Here is a 19,164-nt window from a genome sequence, read left to right as displayed (position 1 = left end):
CTTCTGGCCAAGAGGCTTGTTAACACTTTCTGGCTCTCTTCCTTAATGAATGTTAATTTTGTTTCCCCTGAAGTGTTTTTCTTTAATCTACATCTCCTTAAAGCGCTAAAGTTACATCTCTATAGAACAAAGGTGCAGTGGGTTATAACAAAGAAGGTACTTAACTCAAAGATCTAATGTTGCTAATACCAGGTCTACTACTTGTTTTTCTATATACCAACTATATCTAAAAATAAAGGATATGAAAATTTAGCAGCAAGCATTGACTCAACAAATGAAACTTTTAATCAGTCCTATTCTAAAGATTTTGACTCCTCGGAAGCTCCTACATTCCTAGGATGTTTTAAGCTTCCTGTGCCTCCTGCGGTCAGGAGGCCTCAAACAATCACGTGCGCAGCTGTACGAGTCCTGCAGGCAGGCTAGAAAGTCATCATCAGAGGGGTTTTTGGATTGAAACACTCTTTCAAATGCAGAAGACTAAAGTCCTGAATTGACTTTTTCCAGAAAATGTCAGAAGAGTGGAAAAGCAGAGCACAAAAACCAGCAGATTTTTGTTGGGGGTACATGCTTAGGAATTTCCAGAGGGGTCCCTGAAGTCTGAGCACGCCTTGCGTATGTCAGCTTCCTTCCTCGTGACCTTGTCACGGGCGGGATTCCTCACACTGGCTCCCGGCAGAGAAGAGAAAGAAGGACAGGGAGGGGGCACACGTCTCAGCACATACCACGGGCAGGCCCCATGTGAGCCCATTCAGTGCCATCTCATGTCCTCCTCGGCCCCATGACACACTAGCTTTGGTGCAGTGGTTAAAGTGTGAGCTCCAGAGCCAGGCCCTCGATGGGCAAATCCAGGCTCTGTGATCCTGAACAATGCTAACCATGTCCTTAAGCCAGGTTCCTCATCTGTCAAATGAGGATCATAATTTTACATGTCAGATGGGGCTATTGTGAGAATTTAAATGAACGTAAGAGTGCTTACATATGTTAAGCACTCAGTTAATTTAGCTGCTGTTGTTTTCTTCACTTGAAAACTGAAGTTCAAAGAAGTTAAGGAACTTGATCAAACTTCCAGAACTAATTAGTGGAGAAGCCAGGCTTTGAACACAGCTCTGTTTGGTCTATGATCTTTGCTCTGCACCATGCAGTTGCCTGGCTCTGCTAAGGCTTACGACGTCTCTGTAAAACTTAGGCCCTCTATTGGGTGTGCCTCTTTCATGTTCTAGTCTTTTCCTTTGTCACTTCCTCTTCCTGCCTCTCTCACCTTCATCTCTTTTAACTTTTAAACATTCAGTTCTTCCCCTTCTCTTCTGACCAGTGGTAGTATTCACCCTTGCAGCAAGGACTTAACGGTAAGAAATGTATACAGAAGACATTCTGAAAGTGCTCTCTATCCTTCAGGATTACAGCGACCCAGGAATCAAGCTCAAAACTTTTTTTCCTGCTAGTCCATACGTAAAAAGGAAGAAAGCACAGGCAACAGAAAGGAAGGGGGCCCGGCGTTTACTGACCACCTACCACGTGCCAAGTAATCTTTGGACACTATATATCCATGCTCTCACTTAATCCTCACACAATGCAGAGGGAGCATACGATTAGACCTGTTTTGCAGCTGAGGACAAGGAGGATGACAAAGGTCCAGTGATTTACAAAAACTGCAGAGATGGTAATGGCAAAGCTGAGAGCTGGGCCCAAGTTTTGCTGTCTCCAAAGACCCTGCTCGTCTGTTAACGTTCACCGTGTTGAGCAAAGATCTAAACACGCCACAAACTAGACGATCCAGACATTGACTACATAATCAGGATTTGGAAACTACGGTGTGCTCAGTGTCTAGGCCAGTTGGCATGTTCCATGGTGCTACATGTCTTCAGTTAATTACATATAGGTGAGAAATTTAAAGGGAACACTCACCTCTCTTGCCACTCATTGCCTCTACAACCTACCAGATTATTACAGAGCTAAGAATCTAATTCAAGAGTCATATTTTCTTCAAAAGATAAATTGCAAGTGAAGCTGAAATTTTAACAGTGCCCACCTGTAGTGTAAGCCTCTATGGGAGAGAAATCATTAGCCAAATCTGTATGGGTTTCAAAGTGTAAAACTTCATGACTAGAAATGTCAAACTACTGCTGTGTAAAGCAATATAAGGGCTAATATTATAGAGAATCTTTGACATTCAACTGTCAAAATCACTTGGGAGTCCTAACCTCAGTGTTATCAAAAAGTCAGATCAAAGTATTACAGGCAGGTGAGAAAAGAAAAGACAAAGCCCATATGTCCCAAGTGACACACACAAAAGGGATGAGTACAAATGATAAAAAATATGAATATTGAGCAATGGAAGTCATTTCTCCTGAGACGAATGTACTATCAATGTAAAGGAAAAAAACTGGGTTAAAGAGGAAGGAATCACCAATATAAAAAAAGAGGACATCCTAAATTAAGCAGAAGATCAGCCTAACTACCCTCAAAGGGTTCTTTCAATTCTGGTGGTGGTGGTTTAGACGTTAAGTCACGTCTGACTCTTGTAATTGCATGGACTGTAGCCCACCAGGCTCCTCTGTCCATGGGATTCTCCAGGCAAGAATACTGGAATGGGCTGCCATTTCCTTCTCCAGGGGATCTTTCCCATCCAGGAATCAAACCCAGGTCTCCTGCACTGCAGGCAGATTCTTTACTGACTGAGTTACAAGGGAATCCTAAGATTTGAGGATTCAATGAAACAGGACATGTGGTAAGTAAATCAGGGCTAAGCCATGTGCTGCTTCTGAGATTAGCATCCATCTCAGAAGCCAAGGCAAGTGCAAGGGTGTGGATGAGAGCAACTGAATTGCAAGTAGACAGCAAACCCACCACAGAGGTTTTAGCATGCAGTGGGGTAGAGTAGAAAGATCTCTAAGAACAGTGAAAATAGAGAATTTAACACAAAGTGAATATGAAAAAGGAGTACCTTGAGAGATTTCAGGTAGTGGACTAAATTGAACCCATGAGAATATTTTGGTCCAAGCCATGCTCTAAGCAGGGAAAGACAGAGCTAAGTAAGTCATCCACCACCTTGGTTCCTCAGTGTCCACTCTTTGGACTGTGATACACTTCTCTAAAATATAGATTCAAATAACTCAAATAGATTCACAGATTCACAAACACCTACATGATTAAACAAGTTTCTTAGTGGTAGACTCTTGCCTTCATACGTTACCACCTGCTATGTCTCCATGGGAAGCCCTACACAGACTTCCCCACCCCTCCTCCTCTTTGATAACTTTCAACACATCATTCACTCTCTCTTTTCACTCCTTTCTGTCACTATTTTCGGTGGCTCATCATCGGGGTTGCTCCTTCCCAGTGGCTGATGCTGTAAGTCCCTCTATCTGCTCACTTCAAATGATCTGATTCTCTCAACTCATGTCTTTGCCTCACACTTCACTGAGAAAAAGGAAGCAACCAGACAGGGATTCCCTAATATTTCCACCATGAAAACTTTCAAACTTCCTCATCAATTCCCTAACACATCACTTCTACTGACTTTACTGTGGATGAAGCATTCCCTACTTCTATCACAGACCAACTCCTTGAGTTTTAGGTCCCATCCTCTTGCTTCATCAAGTATATCTCTCCCACTATTATCCTATTTCCTCTATCATTAATCTCTCTTTCTCTGCTGGGTCCTAAAATCACCTTATAAATATACTGTATTATCTCTGAGCCTAAGAAAACATTAAGGAATTTCTTGATGTTACATCCTACTCCAGCTACTGCCCAACATCTCTGCTCCCCTCCACAGAACTTCTTGAAGAGTTGTGAATCGTCACTGTCTTTATTTCCTCACCTTGCATTCACTCTCATTCAATGCCCCCACAACTCTACTTATGCTCTTCCTGGTCAGAAATCAATGCTGCTTTGTCAAATCTGATTATTACTTCTCTATTCTCACTTCACTGGATTTATTGGGAACATCTGACATAGCTGAATACTCCACCATCAATTTTTTTTTTCTTTTTAAGAAAGATAATCTTTCAACATCCAGATCACAAGTAAAGAGCCTATTTCTTAACAGAAGCAGGATGTTTCCTCTATCCTAAAATCAATGGAGGCATCATGTTAGAGTGCTGATGGGGAAAAAAAGTGAGTTGGAAAAGATTATATACTGCATTTAATTTTGACCAAGCTTAAAACAAGCAACACTAATCACTGTTTAGAAATATATACATTTCTGAAAACTATGAGAAAAGTGTGATGATGACATAAACATGCAATCCAGGATAGTGGCTACCTGTGGGGAAGTGTAACAGGGTAAGAATACATCAGTAATTTTACAGCATTTAACTGGAATGATGAGTTTGTAAGTGTTCATTTTGTTGTTATGTTTTGTAATGAGAAAGTAGCTTAAACTAGGATAGTCAGAGTAGCAATGGAAGCAATGAATAGACTTTAAATGTTTAGGAGACTCAATGCGGGTATGAGGGAATGGGAGAAAAGGAGAATTTGAGGATAATTTCTCCATTTTTCGACTTGAATAACTAGGAAGATGGTAAAGTCATTTACCACGAAAGGAAAGACTGAAACGGAGGCATTCTGAAAGCATTTTCCATTGGAGAAAAAACAATCTTTTTAGGCTATGTGAGGTTTAGTGTATCTGTTGATATCTAAGTGAAGATGTAGAATAGGTGACTGGAGTACAAAATCTGAAGTTCTGGAGAGACTCCAGAACAGAAACTATATTCTTTCTTTCTCTTTACCTACCTATCTAGTTTTAGAGCCATGAGATTGAATGAGGTCAGCTGGGAAAAGAAAGAGACCCAGTGCAAAGCCCTATATATTGAGATTAAGAAGAAGAAGATGGCCAGCATAAAAGACTAGGAAGAACTGGCCAACAGGGTAGAAGAAAAATCAACAGGGTAGAAGAGATTTCACAGAAGCAAGTACTTCTAGGAGGTAATAGCTCTTTCCTTCTAGTGCAGTACCTTGGAGACCACATACTCCAGATGGTAGAAGGCCAGATTCCCTTTGGGCTTTGCAGCTTATTCTTGGTGCCATCTCTTCCAGGAATTTTCCCTGATGTTCCAAGATAGACTGCAATTCCCTGAATCTGAGGATCTGACTGGTTATCACTGTATCTGAGTACCTGGCATAGTTCCTAACATATATACATTCCTTATAGGCCATCCAGAGAAGTGTTTTTTACTCCCTATTGACTTCTTTTGGAGGGGTTCATGAAAAGCATTTCCTCCATTGGAGTGATTACCATCTTGTCAAAAAATTAAGCTTAGGCATTTATTTCTTCCAGGGTAGATGTTGAGCTTAGAAGAGGCAAGAAGAAGAAAAGAGGGTAGGGACACTCATTGGATCTCAAACGTAACATTTTCCCTCTAATGAAAATGTTTGTCGCTAAGTCCCTTTAGTAGGTAAAGAACCATTCATTCTCATTTCCTCAAGTCTTAGGCAAAAAGGTACAAGCATGATATTTTCAAGTTTAGCTAATTTAGAAATCAGCAAACTATGGCCCATGGACCAAATCTGACTGGTTCCCTATTCCGTGTTTCGATATAGCCATACTAATGATAATAGCTTTCACATTTTTAGATGGTTGACAACCAATCAAAAGAAGAATCCTTTTTAGTGAGATAAAAATTTTATAAAATTCAAATTTCAGTGTGCAAAAATAAAATTTTGGATACAGCTTTGTCTATGTATTGCTAGACTGTCAATGGCTGCTTGCATGTGATAACAGCAAATTTTAATAGTTGTGACAGAGATCATAGGTCTACAAAGCTGAAAATATTTATTATTTTCAGCCTTGGATCTTTACAGAAAATATTTGCTAACTCTTAAGCTAGACTTACCATCTTGCTTACTAACAGATAGTAAAATAACCTCTAGTATTTAATTGTTCACATCTAACCTATCCTAGCAATTGTTTAAAATCACAAGTGAGTGAACAATTGTCTAGCTCCTCAATGGGAAGATGGGTGGCTGCAGCTATGTTTTTTTCTCTCTTTGGGATCTCTCACCAATTACCTATGCAATCACCATGATGGAGGAGGACTCCTTTACTGCTCTGGCACTAGTATGAGCATTTAACACTTCCTTTATTAACTGTCCACAGTCAAGTTTACCAAGACCAAACATACAAATAACACTTTGAAAAATGATGAAGAATGAATAGGCAGAAACACCTAATTGTTAATATAGCTCTAAGGAATGGTTCATTCACCTTTATTTTGGAGTCTCCTCCTGGGTGCTCAAAATGATGAGGAAGCACTGTATCCCAATACTTGGGCATTTTCTCAGGCATGTGAAGACACTATGCAACCCAAACTCAAGACTGTTTTCCCACTAGAAGCAAAATATGACTGCTTGTTTCCCAGTATCAGGCCCACATTTGATATATACTGATTGCTGGACTGTCTTCCTGAGCATAGGAATGTGATATGTTTCCTTTCACCCCTTACTTAGTGGTCATTTTTAAAGTGTTCTTCATGGAGGACTGTGACAAGAGTTTAAATTAATGACAGAGGAAGGGCCATATGGAGTGAATAATGCCTTCATTCTCTGCTGACATGCTATAAATAACTGTACCCAAACCACTAAGAGATAACATATTATGCTGTTTTGAGTAGCCAAGGCTGCAAAGGAAGAGCTCTATCATAATAACATTGCTCAGTTTTAGACAGTAATTAAAAAGTAATTAAAAAAAGCTTACTAGTATTTTTTTTTAAATGCCAAGTTACATTTGCATACACATCCCAAGGGTTAAAAGGAAGAAGTGTCAAAAAAAAATTTCACACCTTTTAGGTTTACATCAGTTAGTGTTTCATACAGAAACTGATGACAGAAACAGTGGTAAGATGTGAAAACCATGAAGTTAGAGTAAGAGAAAAGAGACCTTACAACAACCCACAGAAAGATCAAACACAGAAAAGGGAGATTCAGACAGAGAGGAAGTCAGCAGAGCTTGGTCAACGTGGCGTATTTCAGAGTATGGGTTTCTCTCTTTGTGAATGCTTGCAACTACTCTGAATAAGCCAGCTTCCTTGGTTCAATTCATAACCATCCACGAGTTCATAAACACAACAAGTTGCTGCGTTCATTGTTATGGTGATGGTTCATTTTATAGGATATGAGAAAGTTACCATTCTGCCTTGATGGGTTTTTAATTCAACAGATAAACACTTGAAAAAAAAAAAGAAAAAACTTTCACACATCTCTAAACAGGTCATTATCAAGTGTGAGTAAAAATGACAAGCATTTATGAGCCCAGTTTCCTTATTTTTATATTTTAGCTTAATGTGATACAACTTAACTTCTCAGACTATATACTACCTTGGACTTGGACATAAAATGTGGCCTAGTTCCAAGAATTTTATCTGTATTATGTATAAATTCTAATCCATAAGGCATTTTAAAAATATATCACTTTGACATGTGTAACAAAAGGATAACAGGAGTTAGCTCTGGATTCTAAAACTAACACACATTTAAAGAGAGAATAGTGGCTCAACATTAAGAGATTATTACCATAAAATGAGAGGAAAAATTATAATTTGTTGAATGAATTCATTTATAAACATTTTTAGAGAAATGAAATTACTGTTAAGAAGAAAGGAAATATATACAATTATTCTATAATTTATATATTATTTATTTGATTAATAGTTTACATCCTTGAAAGTCATTCAGTGTCATCAGTTACCAAAAATCACTAGTTGCTCACAGAAAATGAATGTAGTTTAGTCGTGAGGCTAGTTTACATGCACAAATATCTGTAAGTTTCACAAATAAGCATTTAGCTTTTCTGACATTAATGGCTGAAAATCTCCAGATTATAAAGCAATAGATTACATGCCGATTATTTTTCCTCTGAGACAAATTTAGACAAATTATGAAGTTGTATATTGTATCACTAACAGAGTGCTTTTGAAAACTAATACTCAAATGGCTATTTCTTATGTCTCCAAAGATTTAGAAGAGGCATAAAGTTCATATAAACATTTTTGCTTTAAAAAAATATTTGATTTTACTTCAATAAAACTGTCTTCCCAGTAATTACCCAAGACAAAAAGCTCATCAGACTGAAAAATATATTTGACCTCCTCTTCATAGCTATGGGCAATCTATGGTACTCCTGTGAGCAGTGAGTATCAAAGTTTGAAGAAGTGCAGGGCTGTAATATTTGGAAAAGAGAGGATTGTTGGATGTTAAACTTCATTTTAAAATGTTATATCTTCAGAGACTACCTTTTCCCAAGCTTTTAGTATGGCTTATAAAGGCCATATTAATTTTCATAGAACCCAAAAGGCAAGATGCATCAAGGTTTAATGATAAAGGAATGAAATTAATTACTAGTCATAGCTTTGTGGAATAAGAGAGAGTAACTGAGATATTAAGTGAAATAGAAGTAAGAGATAAAATCAAACAGAGGCATAAAGCTTGTAAACCAATGTGATAATATATGACAAACAGGAGTAGGACTTAACTAATGTCAAAAATTTCCAAGCAATATAAACATATCTCCCTGGACAGCTGCAATACTTAAGCTGATGTGAAAATGAGCTTGTTAATTAACGCACTATGTTTTGATTTAGTATCAGTATTTTAGAGTCTATTCTAAGGAAATTATTACATCTTCCTCTCTCTCTCTCTCATCTTTCATCCCTTCTATCCACCCCTCCTTCCCCACCCCTCTGCCTTTTTTTAGACACATACCTTCTTCTGGTGTTTGTATTCGCAAAGATTCACTCCAATCACTCCAACTACCTTTATAAAGATGTAGCTTAGAGGAAATCTGAAATTCGTATTCTGTAAAGGGTTTCAGATCCAGCAAGTCATATCTTCCTTTGGCATTTGTGGCATTAACCTTGAAACCAACCAGATTTTTTTAAGTGCCTGTTAATACTAAATTAATTAAAATAAAGGTAAGAAAACCAAACTAGATAACCCTTTTTACTTTTCAAATCTGTCATTCAATGAGAAGAAATATAATGACTGGGTTACTGAATACATGTGCTGTTAATCTGAAACAATAGTGTCTCATTAGAAACACAAAGACAAAAAAATTCGCGGATCTAACCCATCTATATAGATTCCAAGGGGGATCCAGAAACCAGCTGTAAAACAAGCAAAGACTGAAAACTACTCATTTTCAAAAAGGCCTTGAAAAAGCTTGTTTCTAACTAGATATTATTTTTTATTTGGCCACAATTAGAATGCAATGAATGTTTTAACACAGACATAAAACTGGCTCCAAACAGAAAATTTTAATTATATAAGAAAATTATTAAATGGCATGCTGCAGTCCTTGGGGTCACAAAGAGTCGGACACTACTTAATGACTGAACAACAACAACAATATATAAACATTTAATTATTATACCTTTCTATATGTGGAACTAGGGCTTCCCTGGTGGCCCAGATGGTAAAGAATCCACCTAAGTTTGGTCCCTCGGTCAGAAAGATCCCCTGGAGAAGGGAATGGCAACCCACTCCAGTATTACTGCCTGGAGAATTCCACGGACCAAGGAGCCTGGTGGGCTACACTCCACAGGGTCACAAAGAGTCAGACATAACTGAGCGATGAATATTTGAATAGGGTAAAAGTCATTCAGTCGTGTCCGACTCTTTGTGACCCCATGGAATAGTCCATGGAATTCTCCTATGTGGAACTGATCCTTTGTTATTATTATAGGCACTATAGTCCTGGAAATACCAAAATACTGGAAAGAATCATAATCCTACATTTTTATTGTAAAAATTTAATGTTCAATATTACATCAAAGTATAAAGTTTTATCTTTGGAATATTCAATTTAGATAAGCCTCTGAACATTCCCTAATATTTCTTTTTCCAATAGGTTAAAAAATTACTAAAACGTGAGACTTCCCTGGTGGTGTAATGACTAAGACTCTATGCTCCCAATGCAGGGGGCCTGAGTTCCATCCCTGGTCAGGGAACTAGATCCCGCATGTGGAAACTAAAACCCAGTGCAGCCAACTAAATATATAAATAATTTAAAAGAAATTACTAAAAAGTAATAATGGAAGTAATAATGGGGTAGGGAGTAGACCAACAAGGAAAAATGAATCATTTACTAGAAATAAATCATAGAAAATTAGTGTGGGTTTACAGAAGCTTATAGCTTAAAAAATTTCAGCATCAGTGATCAAATTTTAGGATATTTGTTTTCATTTTTTTCTTTTTTTTGACACATGGTTTATAGGATTTTTGTTTCCCCACCAGGAATCAAACCTGGACCCTTGGCAGTGAGTGTACGGAGTCCTAACCACTGGACTGCCAGGGAATTCCCTAACATACTTCTCAATAAACAGAAGTGTAAATGATTGACTGATACGTCTCACATGTATATGTGTACTTTTGGGGTAAACATTCTTAACCTCTGTATTTTGCTGGTATGAAAAAAGACATCTGGGCGGTCCTACTAAGAATTTCTCCCTGGTTTGCCCTTCACTCTAGAGACCATTACCATATTCCAGGATCTGCTGTTAATGGGCCGATATCTGAGTCGATTGAGCAGCACCAGTCCCTCATCGCTCCACAGAAGGGTACACCTGTTCACGGAAGCATTTACAAATTTGATTCTGATGTCCCACGGAGGAAGAGGCCTCACTGGTAACCAGGGCAAACAAAAAAGTGTGATTCAAGCTCCACGGCTGGAAATTGTCTTATACTTACATGAGCTATAAAGAGTTGAACAAGTCTCATTTCTAAAATGTACAGCCACCAACTTGTTGAAACAGACAAGAGAGGAGTCCCTGGCTTTTAGAAGAAAGAAAAAATTGGATTGACTTCTAAACCATTAAAGTAATTCCCTTTAACTTACCTCATTTTTATGCAGATAAACTACCATAAACATCATTGATAATTTGGATTTCATTTAATTCAATGATTTAAAGAAAACCAATGTGCCAAACCCAAGAGTTTCAACAGCTGAGAAGGTAGAGGTGTGGCTAGTCGTGATCTCATCAGAAGGAGAAGAAATCTTGGTAGGAAAAGCCATAGGCAAGAGACTCAGAAACAGAGGAATAGAAGACAAGAGGGAAAGAAGGTGACTAGAGATGGATGGTCAATGTAAAGAGAAGGCAGGCAAAATGGGCAAAATTGTGATGGCAAATATAGCAGATGCTAACGTATATCACTATACTGTACAGTGTGTATGTGTGCAATGAGATGCTTTGGGAAGACAGAAAAGAGCCACGTGGTGTGAGGCCAGAACTTCAGGCAGGTCAGAAGCTCAGTGTTACCTGGGAATGCCTGAAATTGGCCTCTGATTCAACTGGGCCAATTACATTTGCTCAGAAATGTGCTGAGACTGGCTAACTCCAGCTCCCAAGCTGATGAGAGGGGTGAAGGTAAGTGTTCTCTGAGGAAGATGCATTTGGTACATCGATACGCTTTATTTATGCACCTGGCTGCTTCATCCCTGCAGGTCCACATGCAGCTTTATCTTAGAACAATGGAGTAGCTGTGACCCTGAGAAGACACCTCCACCATGAAGGGCTTACACTGAGCTTCTTGAACAACCTCACATGACCCGCACTCAGAAAGTATCACTGGCAGCCTATGCCTTCATGGGATCTGAAACCAGTGGGCTCTTATTTCTCCAACACGAACCACTCTCCTTTTTGAAACCATCACACAAGTAATTCTAAAAATAATGTTCACAGGCTAAGATCAACACCTAAAAATGTGAAATTATACATACCTATGTCCAACAATGTGAATGAGGATGGAAATGAAGAAGCACTCCCAAGACTATTGATAGCAGTAACCTTGACTGTGTAACTAGATTCAAGTGATTCAGGGGTTAGGTTGATTCCAAGGTCCAAATGATCACAATAGTGATCATTACATTGCTTTTGCCAAGTTAAATTTTTGGGTCCATCTAACCTGTAAATGAAAGATGCTTGTGTTTAGCAAGACAATTTATGTGCTATTGCTTCCTTTTAGCACAAAGGAACAAAATGTTCAAGTATCGAAAATTCTTGACATGTTTTATTAGGGGTTATACTATGGGAATATTTGTATTCTGCAGTCATAGGACCACAGCTCACCCCTCTTTTTTTTTATTTTTGGATAAGACTGAAATGCTTGACTTTCGTATGGATGAGTAATGATCTCTACACCGCGTGCATGTGTGCCCAGTCGCTTCAGTCATCTCCCACTCTTTGTGACTCCACAGACTGCAGCCTGCCAGGCTCCTCTGTCCATGAGATTTTCCCAGCAAAAATACTAGAGTGGGTTGCCATTTCCTCCTCCAGGGGATCTTCCTGACCCAGGTATCAAACCTGCCTCTCCTGCATTGCAGGTGAATTCTTTTTTTTTTTTTATTATTTTATAATTTTATTTATTTTTGTTTGTGCTGGGTCCTCGTGACTGCGTGCAGACTTTCTCTAGTTACAGTGAGTGAGGGCTATTCTTTGTTGCAGTGTGCAGGCTTCTCATTGCAGTGGCTTCTCTTGTTGCAGAACACAGGCTCTAGGGTGTGCGGCTTCCATAGCTGCGGCATGTGGCCTCAGGAGTTGCAGCTCATGGGCCCTAGAGCACAAACTCAACAGTTGTGCCACATGGGCTTAGTTGCTCTGAGTCACGTGGGATCTTCCTGGACCAGGGATTGAACCTGTGTCTCCGGCACTGGCAGGCAGATTCTGTCCCCACTGAGCCATCAGGAAAGCCTTGAATCCCTAAATCGTGGCTGACCTCTTCGCTCCTTGGGGCAAAGTCAATCGTCCAGAGGATCCATCGCCACCTCGGCATGTACTTCACGGAAGTGCCAGATCCATAGCACAGATCAGAACTCTGGGCCCCACTTCCTTTCCCCTATCTCCTCCTCACTTAGTCACAGCCCTACCAGCTAGATCTCTGGATGGGATTACAGACTTAATTCCAAGGGAAAGAATTTCCCAGACTCTCTCTTTTTGTAAACTCTCAGGTCAGACTGTTGCTGTTGTTCAGTCACTAAGTCGTGTCCAACTCTTTGTGACCCCATGTACTGAAGCATGCCAGGCTTTCCTGTTCTTTACTATCTCCCAGAGTCTGCTCAAACTCATGTCCATTGAGTCGGTGATATCATCCAACCATATCACCCTCTGTCACCCCCTTCTCCTTCTGTCTCAATCTTTCCCAGCATCAGGGTATTTTCTAGTGAGTTGGCTCTTCGCATCAGGTGGCCAAAGTATTGGTGTTTCAGCTTTAGCATCAGTCCTTCCAATGAATACTCAGGACTGATTTCATTTAGGATTGACTGGCTTGATCTCCTCGCTGTCCAAGGGACTCTCAAGAGTCTTCTCCAATACCACAATTCAAAAGCATCAAGTCTTTAGTGCTCCGCCGTATTTGTGGTCCAACTGTCACATCTGTACATGACTACTGGAAAAATCATAGCTTTGACAATGTGGATCTTTGTTGGCAAAGTGATGTCTCTGCTTTTTCATACATTGTATAGGTTGGTCATAGCTTTTCTTCCAATGAGCAAGTGTCTTTTAAAAGGTGCTTTAAAAAGAAAGTCCTCCAGGGCTAGTGGAAAGCTACCACAAAAAAAGAGTCTATTTATAAACCATGACCCAAGATTCCGCAAGTGCAAAAGAGAGAAGTTTAACCCTAGAGGGAAGCCAGTTTAACCATATACAGCAAGGAAGAACATCCATAACGTGGGCCTTGGATGCCCTGAAGAGATCTCTGAGCCAGTCCTCAGGCCTAAGACATAAGTTCTCACACTTTAGATAAATGAACCAGTTTTACTTGATGAACACTAGAATTATTTTTTTAAGTATCTAAGTACCTGGAGATGTTTATGCTTCTTCTCTCAGTAAAACTAGCACTGTTAGATACTTCTAGATGTCATATAAGAGAAAACCTACCAAAAAGCTGCAAATATAGTATTACTCACTGTAAAGTGTATGCAGTATACAGGTGGGTGTCTCGCCCTCTGTCCCAGGTACAGGTCACAGTTCCACGTTCTCCCTTCTGTATACAAGATAAGTTTCGAGGCTGTTCTGGAACAACTTTTTTTAAAAAAGAATAGAACTACGTATTTTAATCAGCACACATGTGATATTTCAATTACATTATTGTTATTTGCCAACAAGATAACAATACTTCCCCTACGTCTCCCATACCCAGATGAGCTGGGAGCTATTTCAAATCCCATCAACTTCAAATGTGCCTCCTAGGTATGAATTTGTTCTAATAGCAATTGTAATAATAATGGATATAGATCAAACACTTACTATATGCCAAGTCTATATTAAGTATTTTATGAGTGGTTTTTCTCAATTGGACATTATAGCAGCTACATCAAGTGCATACTATTATTATCTTCATTTTATCAAAGAGGACACTGAGAGATGAAGTATCTTGCCCACCATTACAAAACTATGAAGTGGTGGAATCAGGGCTCCAGCCCATGAGTGGCTGACCTGAGTTCAAGCCTTTCACCATCATATTCTACTATTTTCCCTGACAAGTGACCATTTAGTGCTAGTTCCAATACCTTGGGTGATGATGAGTTTACTTTTTTAGAATGAAGCTCATTCAAATATTAGAAACTTATAAAAATTAGGGTCTTTCTTTCTCCATTGACTTGAAATTTATTGCCAAGGCACATCTATCCATTGGCCCTAGTCATGTCTTCCTGGGATGTATCACCAAAATCTAATTTCTGCAGCATCACCTGAAACACTTAATGAATATTTACAAATTACTTTTTTATGTACACAGACATTGAAAACCTTCCATGGACCAGGCAGCATTAGGTGTGGAAATGCAAAAGTGTACAAGGTAGGCATGGCTCCTTCTATCATAAGGTGTGTATTTTTAAATGAAGCCACTTCATAGTCAAAGACAGAACTTTAACCCCACTGCTGCCCTTACTTGCAGCAGTACATGGTAGCATCAATTTCTGTCTGTCTAGGGTGGGAGCTTCTGCATTAAATCAGGTCACATCTTGACATGTCTAACTGCCAGTAATAGGCCAAGCCGGTGATTGCTGGTCCACTTGCTTTCCAGCTTCCAAAACTTTGTTGCTGTGTCTCCCCTCCCATTCTTTTTGTCCTTTAGGGTTTGTGCCTCTAGAAAACTTTCTTTACTGCATCTTGGCTTAATTTCAGGGGGAATGAAAGTAAATACATGTACACAAACCACCATCATTTCTCTAGTGCTTCATAGGGTCTTTTGATGACCAAATGAGATAGAGATAATATACCTGACACTTTTGCATAGTGAAAAAGTTAGTCTCACTTTCACCTTTACTCCTAAAAGTTTGCAGAGCATCTCATTTTAAAGACCATAGCTTTTACTCAAAATCAAAGCAACGTATTAAATGTGAGTTCCCTGGACCATGAAATCAAGGTGTCTACTTCAGGCTGGGACATGGTTTGGCCAGAGACTGTCTGTCCCAGGATAAACCAGACCTAATTCTCTTCAATATAAATGTATTTAATAGCTGAAGCTAAGAAAACGTCAGAAATCAAAGCCTCTGAAGTGAAAATCATTTACCATGTAATTGTTATTTGTATTATGTAAATATTATTTGCATTGTTATATGTATTCTTCTTCTTAGTTTTTAAAGCCCTACTAACGATATGAAATAAAAAGTCTTAAATAGCATTCAGAAATGTCAACAGCTAAGCATATATTGAAAACAACTAAGCAAGAATCTACTGTCTTTCATTTATTTCCTAGGTTGTCCAAATAAGTTGTGGCCCAATCCTCTTAGGTTAAGTTATTGCACAATCTGGATGAGATCTGAGTAGCAGAGCAGCGCAAGCCCAGGAAGGGGCCAGAAAGAAGAGGCTTCAAGGCCATCTACCCATTCCCAATCCTGAAGAACCAGTCACTTTTATGACAGGTCTACTTGGGGTATGCAATGTTACTCTGGACTACCACTTATCACAAAAGAGAAAATGGACTGCTCAATCCATCACCAGATAGAATTAAACTCACTGCACCAGGTGAAACCAACATTCATTGTGTCTTTTCTTGGAATGACTTGTCATACTCAGAAAAAGGTGTTGCTTCCAGTCAGTTCTTTACCTCAAAGGTGCTAAACTTGTTCAAAGAGCAGCCATTTGATGGTGTGGTTATCACCTGAGCTCGCTGCACAAGCAAGATTCCAGCATAGCTGCCCAGCTGAGCTACACCGGGGCAGATGTGCCTTCCCATTTCCATAGACCTCCTGATGCTATCAGTTGCCACAGGTGCATGCACAAGCTCTGGATGAATGGGGCTGTGGCACTCCCATGCGTCTGAGCAAGGACAGGAAATGGAATGGAATGGCTTAAGGACATCTGCGAAGATACTGACTTCCAAGGCCATTGATAGCTCCCTAAAAAACCCACCTGCAGCACTGGGAACACTTGGAACTGACATCACAGAGCTGAGAATGTCTGATACCAATATAGTATGTTGGTCTATAAGACGGTGAATTACCTGGATAAAATATTCAGGTGTTCGGAAGATAAGGGAGGTGAGGACAAATGGTGTTCTTAAGAAAAAATTTCATCTTGCCTATTAGCAATACTTTATTTCCTCTCAAGCAAAACATGCTCAGCCATTCAGCATACTGTATGCATGAAGAAAAGACTAAAACCGGTGGAACTGCAGACCTAGTGCTCATCACTTAAGTGCCTCCTATGTTCCTGGTACTAGATTAAGCACTTTGCATCCAAGGTATCATCTAATCACCACAACCGTCTTGGGAGGTAGGTGTTCGTATCTTCATCACACAGATGGAGAAACTGAGGCTGAGAGAACTGAAACTAAGAGTCCACTGCTAGTGGCTGGGTTGGGATTCAAAGCCCATGCTCCTTTTACTACATCACAGGCTGTCAGAACTGAGTGTACATAACCCATCAGAGGAGTCCCTGAGCTGGAAGAGGGGTATGAGCTCCACACCCGCAATGATTTGCTTAGATATGCTTGGTATTGCTGCTCAGTGCTTGTGCTGGCCCTCTAGGAATTCCTGCCTGGCACCAACCATGTCCTTATAGATCAGGGATCCTCAGTCTCCAGGATCTAATGCCTGATGCTCGGAGGTGGAGCTGATGTAATAATAATAGAAAGAAAGTGCATAGTAAATACAATGCTTTTGAATCATCCTGAAACCAGCACCCTACCATGGTCTGTGAAAAAACTGTCCTCCATGAAACTGGCCCCTGGCGTCAGAAAGGTTGGGGGCTGCTGTTACAGGTCACAGAGAAGAGGCTCCTATCTTTCCTGATAAGTCGCACTGAGCTCTGTACCACTCTCGTTATGACAGGGACCCTGTCCGTGCATCTTGGTCAGCCAACCTGCAGCAGCAATTCCTCCGACTCTCCACACACCTCTCACCTGCCCGTTTGGAGTTTCCCGGGAACCACAGAGGCACAGCGTGCCCTGGGATGGCTCAGGGCCTTTGCGTGCTCACTGGCTTGCAGGGCTGGGCCTTCAAGGCTGCAGACTGCAAGCTGCAGGAAGGCGTGCTGCTGGCTCACCCTGTGCACTGTGGCTCAGGTTGCAGACGCCAACTCTGACATCTTAGTTCTTACCCCTGGCGGTGGCGTGGAGAGACTCATAGTGCAAGCTAGCAGTGCGGGGGAGTTGGTGCTCTGTGGGTGAACTTTGACCTACACCAGACAGTTCTCTCTTTCACCTGTCACTCTATTGCCATATGTTCTTTCTGGGGATGTCCCTAGTTACCAAGCAACCAGCTGTATCTCCTGGTGATGCCGTGGCCAGGTCAGTAACTTAACCACCTCATGTTTGCTCCCCTTTTTCCCTGATTCACTCCCTCACTCTTGCTTCCCTGGAACCAGACAACTCCTCTCCCACTCTGAAGTCTTAGCACATCAGTTTAGCCTCAGGCAGTTTTCTAGATAACCCAGGGAAAGATACTAAGTATGATGATCGTTCTCTCTTAACGTCTGCTCAGTATGATAATCAATGGTCAGGAGTGAAGTGGATGGAAGAATTATTATTATTTTTTTTACATTAAGTCAGAGAGGGGAGAAGTGTTCAGCCTTGGGTATCAGCCTGGACTGCACAAGTCGAAAGACATCTTCTTTTTAGGAGGCTGTGGCTTTGAACAAACTCTTGTAAGTCAAGAAGGCACATAGATTCAGATGCAGAAAGCCTTCTTTCTGATTTTGGAGTCCAAGGGCAACAGATAAATGGTCTTAATGGCCAAAAAGAGGACAGAAAGAGAGAGGGGGGGAGGGGAAGGATAAAAAGGAGAGGGGAGAAGAGGAAAGGTGAGGAGAGGAGAGGAAAGAGGAGATTTACTAAATGAGATCCCAGTTCTATTGATTTCTGGACTTAATACATTGAGGTGCTCATGTTACTAGGAAGATTAAATATATCCTTGAAGTGGGAGAAGAAAGAACACTGTCCTCTACTTGGATTTCTGCTTAATACACGCCAAATACCAGAAGATCACCAGTCTTTAGGAACTCAGGATGGACTGCTCACCACCGACGGAGATCTCTGCCCCACATATTCGAATCTCCTTACGGCTTCTGTAGGCCAGCTTGCAGACGAACAGGGTTGTGCCCAGGGGAAGACCTGTGACTTGAAAACTGAGGGAGTGACCATGCTGAACACAAATTCTTCTGTCGAACTTGTAGAGGATTAACTTGTTAAGACTGGAGGATGGCAAGTAGCCTTGTTTGGGCTTCAAAGAGCAGGAAATGTTGACAGCTGATCCTAACGAAACGACATGGGAAGGCTGCACAGTCACATCCCCTCTCTTGCACACATCTGCAGCAAGATACAAATGCAAAAGATGAGTCGGCACATAAGAAACCTATATCAGTTGGAGGGTCTGTGTAAATTTCCCAAAGCTGGGTAAAGCAAACCCTATCAAATCATGGAAATACACACAAGCTACGTTGCTCTGGCTCGATTGGTGATGCACAGTGAGGACAGAAGGCAACTATTTTAAAGTCTAACTGTATCTGAATTAAAGTATACATCCTTTTCAATACAGTAATACTATAACCAGAACTATAAATAGGAAAGTGGTGAGAAAATAGGGTTGGAAGAACATTATATGCTTAATATAATATGCATCATATTATATACAAATTATTCAACAAACTACAAAAAGTACTTCCCGGAATAAATCACATTTGTTTCCCTGCCCATTTATGATTTATAACACTTACTTCAATACTCATACCA

General features: G+C 40.2%; 1 protein-coding gene and 1 long non-coding RNA gene across 3 annotated transcripts in view; one reads left to right on the top strand and one right to left on the bottom strand.

Moving 5' to 3' along the window:
* The window catches only part of LOC132659276 (uncharacterized), a 652,410-nt gene that overhangs the window by 402,446 nt on the left and 230,800 nt on the right, over positions 1-19,164 (top strand). The window lies entirely within an intron of this gene.
* IL12RB2 (interleukin 12 receptor subunit beta 2) overlaps positions 1-19,164 on the bottom strand; it is a 75,319-nt gene that overhangs the window by 52,967 nt on the left and 3,188 nt on the right. For both annotated transcript variants that reach the window (XM_042243522.1, NM_001252175.1), the window contains 5 exon segments: positions 18,454-18,741; positions 13,898-14,012; positions 11,714-11,898; positions 10,475-10,617; positions 8,701-8,851 (listed from right to left, as the gene is read on the bottom strand). In XM_042243522.1, the coding sequence (XP_042099456.1) occupies positions 8,701-8,851; positions 10,475-10,617; positions 11,714-11,898; positions 13,898-14,012; positions 18,454-18,741 (882 nt within the window).

This window comes from Ovis aries, chromosome 1 (assembly GCF_016772045.2).
Source record: "Ovis aries strain OAR_USU_Benz2616 breed Rambouillet chromosome 1, ARS-UI_Ramb_v3.0, whole genome shotgun sequence".
NCBI classification, from domain to species: domain Eukaryota; kingdom Metazoa; phylum Chordata; class Mammalia; order Artiodactyla; family Bovidae; genus Ovis; species Ovis aries.
This window is presented reverse-complemented; position numbering and strand designations above follow the sequence as displayed.